At 47.1% G+C, this 10243-nt stretch overlaps 1 protein-coding gene across 1 annotated transcript; it reads right to left on the reverse strand.

The window, feature by feature from the left end:
• Positions 1 to 1014: 1014 nt before the first annotated feature.
• FITM2 (fat storage inducing transmembrane protein 2) lies at positions 1015 to 5604 on the reverse strand. The gene is made up of 2 exons (XM_003787616.3): positions 5342 to 5604; positions 1015 to 3034 (listed from the first exon to the last, which is right to left on the reverse strand). The coding sequence occupies exons 1-2, from the start codon at positions 5512 to 5514 to the stop codon at positions 2419 to 2421; spliced, it is 789 nt and encodes a 262-aa protein (XP_003787664.1). The 5' UTR covers positions 5515 to 5604; the 3' UTR covers positions 1015 to 2418.
• Positions 5605 to 10243: the final 4639 nt, after the last annotated feature.

Consider the following 10243-nt stretch of genomic DNA (forward strand, 5'->3'; position numbering starts at 1 on the left):
GATACAACACATCATGCCTCACAGTATCAATAAACTTAACCTGCAGCTGAATGGATATAAAATATTTTAAATATATCTTTATATTAAAAAAGGTACCAGCTTGGCGCCTGTGGCTCAAGTGGCTTAGGGGCCAGGCACATAAGCCTGAGCTGGTGGGTTCAAATCCAGCCCGGGCCCGCCAAACAACAATGATGGCTGCAACCAAAAAATAGCCGGGTGTTGTGGCGGGTGCCTGTAGTCCCTGCTACTTGGGAGGTGGAGGCAGGAGAATCGCTTGAGCCCAGGAGTTGGAGGTTGCTGTGAGCTGTAATGCCACAGCACTCTACCCAGGGACTTGAAGCTCTATCTCAAAAAAAAAAAAAAAATTACCCAGAACTCCTGACAACCTAAACTTGAGTCAAAGCTTATCAGTAATGCTATTATCAGGCTTGACTGGGGATATTTATTTATTTTTCTGAGACAGAGTCTCACTCTACTGCCCTGGTTAAAGTGCTATGGCATCATTATTGCTCACAGTAACCTCAAACTCCTGGGCTCAAACAATCCCTTTGCCTCAGTTTTTCTACTTTCAGTACAAACAGGGTCTTGCTCTTCTTCAGGTCAGTCTCAAACTCCTGAGCTCAAGCAATCTGCCTGCCTTGGCCTCCCAGAATGCTAGGATTACAGGTGTGAGCTACCATACCTGGCCTATCAAAACAACTTTAAAAATGATTATCCAAACAGCAAGGGGTTGGTTTGAAAGGCTGAAGGAGAGAGTTTGGGAGAGGAGAGGAGCCGTCTCACCAGAGTGTAGAACTGTGCCTTTGGCCAAGTGTGGTGGCTCAGGCCTGGAATCTTAGCACTTGGCAGGTGGAGGCGGGTGGATAGCCTGAGCTCATCGGTTTGAGACTGGCCTGACCCAGAGCAAGACCGTCTCTAAAAAGTAGCTGGGAGTTGTGGCAGGTGCCTGTAGTCCCAGCTACTTGGAAGGCTGAGGCAAGAGAATTGAGCCCAAGAGTTTGAGGTTGCTGTGAGCTATGATGCGACAGCACTCTACCAAGGGCAACAAAGTGAGACTCTGATCCTTCACTCTCACAGCAAAGGCCACAGAATGACAAGGCTGGGAACTGAGGAGTCTGAAAGAAGAAAGAAAAAGTGAACTGATTTCTAGGCCAGATGAACAGGGCCACCTTTGGTTCAGTCTAGTTGGTGAGGCAAGAAGAGGGAGGGACCAAAGTCACACCACCATTTATTAATAATGAGGATTTTGCAAACCGGTTGGCCTTTTGCCATCAGAGGGAGGCATTTTACTTCACTTCTGAATTACCATAATCTCGTCCAAAAGGTAAGAACACCCTGGGCCAAAGCAGAGTGATCAAGGCACTCAGCACAGGATCCTGAAGCACTGTTCAGTCTGTAGCACTCATCTGTGGTCAGGAAGGGTTCAGTGCAAATACGTATTCTGCAAAATTATTTTGACTCAGCTTAAAATTCATGAGGCTTTTATTAAAATGACTGCTTCCTAGTTTTATTCTTAACAGAGAAAACAGCCCCGTGAGGTGGAATTTAATACTATAAGGGCAGAGTTTGGCTTATAAAAAGTAACTTAGTGTTCTACAAAAACAAACGACAACAAAAACACCTTAGAGCAATCTGCGTGTGCCTAAGTGCAGCACTGGAGTTGTCTGTTGTTTTCAGGAGTTTTGTCAACAAAGACCAAATGCCATAGTTGTTATTAAAATCATATAAAGTATTTGCTCAAAATAGAAGAAAAAAAAGATTACCTTATCGCTCCAAAAACCAACATAGAATAACGGACAACAGACAGAAAACATCCTTGTTCATTTCCATAAGAATCATCCAACAGAGGCAGGCGCCGCCATTTAAGGGGCCTGTTCTGTGGCCATTTGTAATAGATAACATTCAAGGAATGAAACAAATACTACAACAAAAGAGTGTCTTTCAGTGGTTTGGTGTTTCAGACTCTTGCCAGAAATAAATGCTTATGCAAAATCGGTCAGAGAGAAAGGCTGTTAGATAACAACTGTTAAGAGCCATTAAACTTACAGGGCAACTAGGATCAGGAAGAAAGTGCAGGAGAATCCTGAGGCCACACGACAGGGGCTTTCCTGATCCTGTCCTTTCCCTGAGGCTTAGCTCTCCCCTCCAGGGACCAAAGCGTTGTTCCAGATTAAGGTCAAGTCTCACCAGGATCCAAAAGTGCCTGACTGAGAGTGGTGGTGATTGTGACACAGATGATGTTGCCAAGAATAGCCTGGGGACTAAAGTCACTCCCCAGATTTCACCACAACCCAACCCAAACTGCCTGGTAAGCTTTCCCCTCTAAAGTAGGGTCAATAATTTAGCCAAATAACTAAGCGAAAAGAAATGATAAATTTATCCGTCACCGTCCGGCTGTCCGCCCTTTTGTCCTCTACTTTATTTCTTGTAACTCTCTTGCTTCAAATTCACAGTAGAGCTCTGGGGAGGAAGTCCTGGGGAAAAGGATTTCAGATACCAAAACCCGTATGTTCCATACCAGCCCAGCAAACCGAACAAGGTGCCAAATACTTTCTGGGACAAGTCGTGGAAATACACAGCTGTGCACAGAAACATCAATACCCAAATGCAAGTCAGGAAGCCCAGGGCGACGACCAGGGTGGTGATGACCGTGTGCAGGCGGTGGCTTCGTTCTGTCTTCACCTCATGCAGCACAGACATCTCCTCCACAATCATGAGGGCGCAGAAGGTCAGCAAGAAGGAGTGGCCTGAGATGTCGAAGCCGTGCCAAAAGCCTCCTTCCCGGTGGCACTGCTGCTTACTCTGGTACTCCTTTCTGACCCTCTCCAGAGCTGGCGAGTGGTAGCAGCTGCCTGTGTAGTGTTCGATGTTGGAGAAGAGGGCTGTGCAGACATACCAGATGGCCGTGCCCACCAACAGGGTGCTCAACCGCCTCAGGACCAGGCCCGCTCTGCCTGTCAGGTGGTAGTTGGTGAGAGCAATGAAAGGCAGGAGGAGACAGAACGTCCAGGCCCAGGCCATTTTGACAAAATACCTGACAGAGGAGGAAAGTGGAAGTGAAGACGGGGAACACGGCAGAGGAGAAACAATGTCATGACTCAGGTTTCTAGCCTGCCAAGGGAGGGAAAATGAGAAAACTCAATCAAAGCTGTAGATCGTAACAACTATCACATTCTTCACTTACTAAGTACATTAAATGCATTAACGATTTAATCCTGTAACAACTCTATGAAGTAGGGACTGTTCTGACCCCCATTTTACAGATAAGAAAACTGAGGCAGAGAGAAGTGTCATGGCCAAAGTGGACGCGATGGTGAAGCTGGGATTCAAATCCAGAATCTGTGGTCTTAAGCACTATGTTTTTTACTCAGAGAAGTATTACTAATTCAGACACATTTACTTTCCCATAGAACACTGTAAGTTACCCTGGGAGGGAAGTAACCCTGTCCCATTTCATGGACACGGAATCTAAGGCTCAGAACAGGTTTAGTACTTTGTTCAGGGTCACACTCATACAATCAACAAGCACAGCTTAAACCACACTTTGGCTAGCCCCAAAGCCTATGCTTTCTCTACCATACCATGGTTTTTTTCCTAAATGGCACAAAGTCTTGGAACAAAGAGCTTTACTTCAAGCCAAAAGATTCAGGTTCAAATCCTGACTCTGATTTAACTTGTTACTATACCTTTCCAGGCCTCGATTTCCTCAGCAGTTAAATAGAGCTGACGGGAACCAAATGACTTTTTTTTTCTTTTGAGACAAGAATCTCATTCTGTTGCCCCAGGCTAAAGTGCCCTGGCGTCATAGCCCACAGCAACCTCAAACACTTAGACTCAAGTGATCTTCAGCCTCCATGAGTAGCTAGGACTACAAGCATGTGCCTGCCACTCAGTCCAGGTAGTTTTTTTCGTTTGTTTTTTTGTTTTATTTTGTTTTGTTTTTTTTAGTAGAGATGGGGTCTCACTCTTGCTCAGGCTGGTCTTGAACTTCTGAGCTCAAGCAATCCACCTGAGCCTCTCAGAGTGCTAGGATTATGGGGTGAGCCACAGTGCCCAGGCAAACCAAATGATTTTAAGATCCTTTCCAGATCCAATGATCTACTAGTTCCCTTACATTAATTAGCAAAGAGGCTTGCAACAAAACACCAGAATCCATGGCTACCCTCAAAACAACAGGGACTTGTCTGCCAGGCTGCTTGGCTCCTAGTTCATGCAGGCCAGATACAGCAGCAGCTGCCTTGTCTGCCTCCTGTGCTCATGAAGGGTGGTGACCTGGGACCAGCTGCACACAGGACCCAAGATGTGGGTCTACCACCACTCTCACCCTCTATTCTTAGCCCAGCCTCTCATAGTGGGTGAGGAAGGAACATCAGCCAGGAACAGGACTCTTTCTTGGATCCTAGTAGTTTCTCAGGCACCGCCCAAGTGCCTGTCACTAAAACATTCACTGGGACTGATAAGGAAGATACTGCCCCAGCCAAGACCAATCAGGCATTTGACGAAGCTGCCTGGGAGAGAAACCAAGGTTTTAAGTAGATAACCAAAGTTGGGCTGACTTTCAAAAGATGCAGGAGACACTAATTCAGCAGAAAAATTAGGCTCACATCAAAGGAGCATTTTTACCTTTCAGAGTTTCCCTTTATTACTGAAAGTGTCTCTGCGCAATAAACTTTTTAAAAAAGAAAAGGAACGGGTGAAATTAAGGAGACGTCTCAAAGAGCCCAGCTGGGAATGCTTTTCTGGGCCACTGCCATGTACTTTGGGTGCCTGATAAGTCCAAGGACCAAGGAGATCCAGGGGAAAGGTCATAGACTGAGAGCTCCACTCCTCTGTGAGTATCTGGGAATGGTGGCCTCTCTATCACAGGTTGGGGCAAGGTTCTCAAAGTGGGAGAGGGGAGGAAATCTTTCACAGATGGTGATGGGATTCTGTCACAAGCTGGAGTGGGGGGATCTTACACAGGAAGGCACCAGGGAGGTGACATCTGCCAAATAGGGCAGGGGCTAACTCCTAACTCCAAGGGGAGGTGGGGGAAGAAGTGACTAGGCTGGTTCATCTCCCTCCTCCCCCACTCCACACCCCTACGAACACACACAGACCTGTTCCCACTGCCTGCCCGGTCAAATTCACGATATCCTATTCGAGTCCGCAAACACGAACTGCTAGTGACACTAGCTATTCCCGGATCCCTCAGTCGCGTGCAGGCGCTGCTGTCACGACTGGGAGAAGGACTACCCTTGCAATGACTCGTCCACCAAGGCAGCTAACCCGCGGCTTCTCAGGACGAGTCGACAGAGGGCCGGCTTGGACAGGGACGGGAGAGGACCCGGGGTGCACTCACACGTTGAGGATGTTGCGCTTGTTACTCAGGTAGCTCTCGGGCAGCGGAGAGAGCTCCTTGAGAAGGGAGCCCCCCAGCATGGAAGCCACCAGCGCCCAGGGCAGGTAGCGCCTCACAGCCGCCCGCACCAGCGTCCCCCGGAGGAACCACGCGCAACGCTCCAGGTGCTCCATCCCCGACCTCGTCGGCCACCGTCCTGCTCCCGTGCCCTCTCGGCCACCGTCTCGGCCTGCGACCGGCTCCCTTTGAGCGCATGCGCGCCATCAGCGGGCCCCACCCCTCGCGAAGCGTCCGCGCGCTCCCCCTCGTGGCCATTGGTGGCCCCTGCAGCGTGCCAGTCTCCGAACTCTTCGCTTCGTTTCTCTTTCTGTTCTCGCCCGCCGCCAGGCGACGCGCTCGGGTACTGCAGGGTGCACTTAGCCTCTGCGTCCGGCCCTGGTCTGCGCTGACGCCGAGTATTTGCTCTAGATGGTTTGGGGAGAATAAATGTAGCCCTATAGGAATTGGAACAGTGGTCTCCAGCATCAGATGGGGACATTTCCTCCATTTGAGCCTTAGTTTTCTCATCTGTAAAATGCGGGTGACTAGCAATCAGCCTTTCCCAAGAGTTTTTATACTTTATGAACTCAGGGGTTTATTATGTTGGTCCAGGTATAGGAACATGAAATGAAATTTCATTAGAAGGTAATTAAATGTAAACTCACATTGTTAGATTTACTTTCACTTTTAAAACAGCTGTGTATATTGAATGAAAATGGGTGAATGGAGATCACACGAGGGCGTCGGTGACTCAGTCACCCAGTTTATCCCAGAGCAGAACCTCTCACCCACCCTTGTGGCTGGGTGTCCAAAGGAGCATTTCTCAACCTCATCTTATTCCTTTACCCCTATATTAGTTTCCTGTGGCAGCCATAGCAAATTATCATGAATTCAGTTTAAAACAACAGAAATTCAATAAATGAATAAATAAAGTTGTTCTCAGAGTTCTAGAAGCTAGAAGTCCAGAATCGAGATATCTGGCTGGTTGGTTCCTTCTGGAGCCTCTGGGGGAGAATCCCTTCCTGGCTTCGGGTGGCTGCCAGCAGTTCTTGGCATTCCTTGGCTTGTAGCTTTGTAACGGCAATCTCTGCCCCGATCTTGGCTTCTCCCCTCTGTGTCTCTGCGTGGCTGTCTTCTCTCCCATTATAAGGATACTGGTTATTGGATTTGGGGCACAGCCTAACTCCAGGATAATCGTGAGATCTTTAATTTAATTACGTCTGCAAAGACTATTTCCAAATAAGGCCACATTCCTAGCTTAGGATTGGGGGGTGTCTTTTTAGAGGTCATCATTCAACCCATTACAGCCACCTAAGCCACTCTTGCAATGTCCATTTACCATCAATTCTATTATTTATTTAATACTATGTCTATCTTTTTTTTTTTTTTGAAACAGTGTCTCACTATGTCACCCTGGGTAGAGAGCCGTGGTGTCACAGCTCACAGCAACCTCAAAGTCCTGGGCTTAAGTGATTCTCTTGCCTCAGCCTCCCAAGTAGCTGGGACTATAGGTGCCTGCCACAACGCCTGGCTATTATTTTTTTCTTTTGAGACAGAGCCTCACGCTGTCGCCCTGGGTAGAGTGAGATAGCATCACAGCTCACAGCAACCTCCAACTCCTGGGCTCAAGCAATTCTCCTGCCTCTGCCTACCAAGTAGCTGGGACTATAGTGCCCACCACAACACCCGGCTATTTTTTGGTTGCAGCTGTCATTGTTGTTTGGCAGCCCAGGCTGGATTCAAACCAGGTGTATGTGGCTGGTACCTTAGACTCTTGAGCTACAGGCACCGAGCCAATACTGTGTCTATCTTTAAACAACACACATTTATAACATATACCTACTGAATAGCTTCCCGAGTAAACTTACCCATCAAACCATGGATTCTGTATGCTAGTTATATTTCTTCTATTACAAAGAAAACATTTCTATCAAATAGTCTTCAGTGCTGACTGCCTAAAATAATCTTATATTCCTGTACTGAGGATGGGTACCACATTTTGGGAAACACTTGTCTGATTTATGCCTAGAGGAGACTGATGTTTAAAATCTTGTGTAGAGAATAAACACATTCATGAAAATAAAAGTAAATAGGCTTGGCACCTGTAGCCCAGTGGATAGGGCGCCGGCCACATTCACCAGTGCTGGCAGGTTTGAACCAGGCCCAGAGCCTACCAAACAATAATGACGCCTACAACCAGAACAAAAAAAATAGCCGGGCATTGTGGTGAGCGCCTGTAGTCCCAGGTATTTGAGAGGCTGAGGCAAGAGAATCACTTAAGCCCAAGAGTTTGAGGTTGCTGTAAGCAGTGACACCCCCACACTCAACAGAGGGTGACACAGTGAGACTCTATCTCAAAAAAAAGAAGGGCGGCACCTGTGGCTCAGTGGGTAGGGTGCCGGCTCCATTTACCGAAGGTGGCAGGTTTGAACCAGTCCCCAGCCAAACTGCAGCAAAAAAATAGCTGGATGTTGTGGCCGGTGCCAATAGTCCCGGCAAGAGAATCACCTAAGCCCAAGAGCTGGAGGTTACTGTGAGCTGTGATGTCACAGCACTCTACCAAGGGTGACAAAATGAAACTCTGTTTCTAAAAAAAAAAAAAAAAATGCCTTTCAAAAAACTCAAAAAGTATTTATTTGTGCAAGAGAGACTCCAATTTCAAGATAAATTCTATAATCTCCAGACTCTTGGGGAAAAGTGACACATATGTGGGGTTTGCTTATGAGAGTTACATTCAGCATTCAAAAAGAAAATGTGGCTTTTGTGAGGCAGACATATTTTTGGTTGTGGTTCATTTTTTTTTATTAAATCATAGCTGTGTGCATTATAGTTCATTTCTGTAGTAAACATGAAGTCATATGCTTCTATAAAATCTGACTCTTTTAAGAAACCTAAAATATAAAATTTTGAGCAAATGTCAAAATTATGATGACTAATTTTTAAAATGTAAACCTTCTAAGGTAAGTTTCTTGAGACTTTGTTTCTTGGTTTTGTCCTTTAAGGACGGTCTTCCTCTATTGCAGCGGCTTGAGTGCAGTGGTGTCATAATAGTTCACTGCAGCCTCAAACTCCTGGGCCCAAGCAATCCTCCTGCCTCGGCCTCCCAAGTAGCTGGGAATGTAGGCATGTGCCACCATGTCTGGCCAATTTTTTTTTTTTTTTTTTTTACAGATAGGGTCTTGCTATGTTGCTCAGCCTAGTATTTGCTTATTTCCTGTCTTCTCTAGAATGTCAGCTCGAAGGGTTAGGGGACACGGTGTTGCTCCCTGTAATCCCAATGGTCTACAGCTATGTCTGTGAAGCATTCACAGAAATGTTCTGTTGTTGTTGAATCAATGCAAGAATCATTATTAACACACAGCTCTAAAAGAAATCACTGTTGAATTTTAATTGCTTTTTTTATAAACAGAAGGGGAACAAAAGAAAATTATGAAATTATTATTTTTAATCTTAAAGATCATACGTCTCCATGAAAGATGTGGATAAAATGATAATGGGTTAAGCAAAGGATGGGGGGGCCCTATAGGGGAGAGGCCTCCATAGGGCCAGGGAAGGGTCAGAGAAGAGTTTTTGCAAGAGATGCTTTCTATGTAAGCAGAGATCTGAAGGACTGGCCAGAGTAACAGTGGGAAGTGGTCATTCCAAGGAAGAGCAAACAGCAGGTGCCCTTTTGTTGGCTGGTGTGCATGAAGTAATTCACTTCACAGTAATTCACAGGTTGCAAGGGGGGTGGGTGGGTAGGCAGCCCGGGAATTCTCCTCTTTCTCTACACTACCAGCGCGCCAGCAGGAAGATTTAGCCCCAGAACCAATTCTTCCGAGCTCTCTCCTACAATGCCTCCCTTATTATTATTATTATTATAAGATAGAGTCTCACTTTATCGCCCTCGGTATAGTGCCTTGGCATCACACAGCTCACAGCAACCTCCAAGTCCTGGGCTAAGGCGATTACAGGCGCCTGCCACAATGCCTGGCTATTTTTTTGTTGCAGTTTGGCTGGGGCCGGGTTTGAACCTGCCACCCTCGGTATATGGGGCCGGCGCCCGACCCACTGAGCCACAGGCACCACCCTGCCTCCCCCATTATTAACCTATAGCTGCCTGAGGGGAGGACTAGTCCCTCCCTGGAGTGAGGCAAACCTGGTGTCTGCCAGAGGCCAGGCTGCCTGACCGTCTAACTGGGAGGGGGCTATACTCACTGGTTGGGCCCTGAAACCCACACAGCCCCAGGCTACTCATCACCTGGGCCCATTGGGGCAAGGGTTAGCAGGGCTGGTCCTGAGGGCAGAGATTGACTTTACTCATCTGTAGGCCACAAGGCAGGGGGGAGGAGGGGTTCTGGAGACCCTGTACACGCCCAATGACCTTGATACCCCCCTCCTCCCTTCTCTGGCCTCTGTCTACTGCAGACTTAGTTCCTTTCTATCTCCGAAAGTCATAGGGCCGAGGGTGGGAGCTTTTGTTGCTTGAAAGAGCACTGGTAAAACTCAAGAAAATGAGTTGTCCTGGTGTCAGGTTGACCATCACCTGCAAGGCGAAAGGAGGGCCCTGAGATCTAGGGATTTCCGTAGTGCAGACCATGTTCTAGCTCATTACCTTGGGATGGGGTAGTCACATAGGTGTTTGCTTTAAAAATATTCATTAAACTAGGGCGGTGCCTGTGGCTCAAAGGAGTAGGCATCGGCCCCATATGCCAGAGGTGGCAGGTTCAAACCCAGCCTCGGCCAAAAACTGCAAAAAAAAAAAAAAATATATATATATAGATAGATAGATAGATAGATAGATATTCATTAAACTAGGCTAGGTGTGCTGGCTCATGCCTGTAATCCTAACACTCTGGGAGGCCAAGATGGCAGATTGCTTGA

This window comes from Otolemur garnettii, unplaced genomic scaffold (genome assembly GCF_000181295.1).
Source record: "Otolemur garnettii isolate 467f Iridium unplaced genomic scaffold, OtoGar3 scaffold00023, whole genome shotgun sequence".
Classification (NCBI taxonomy): Eukaryota; Metazoa; Chordata; class Mammalia; order Primates; family Galagidae; genus Otolemur; species Otolemur garnettii.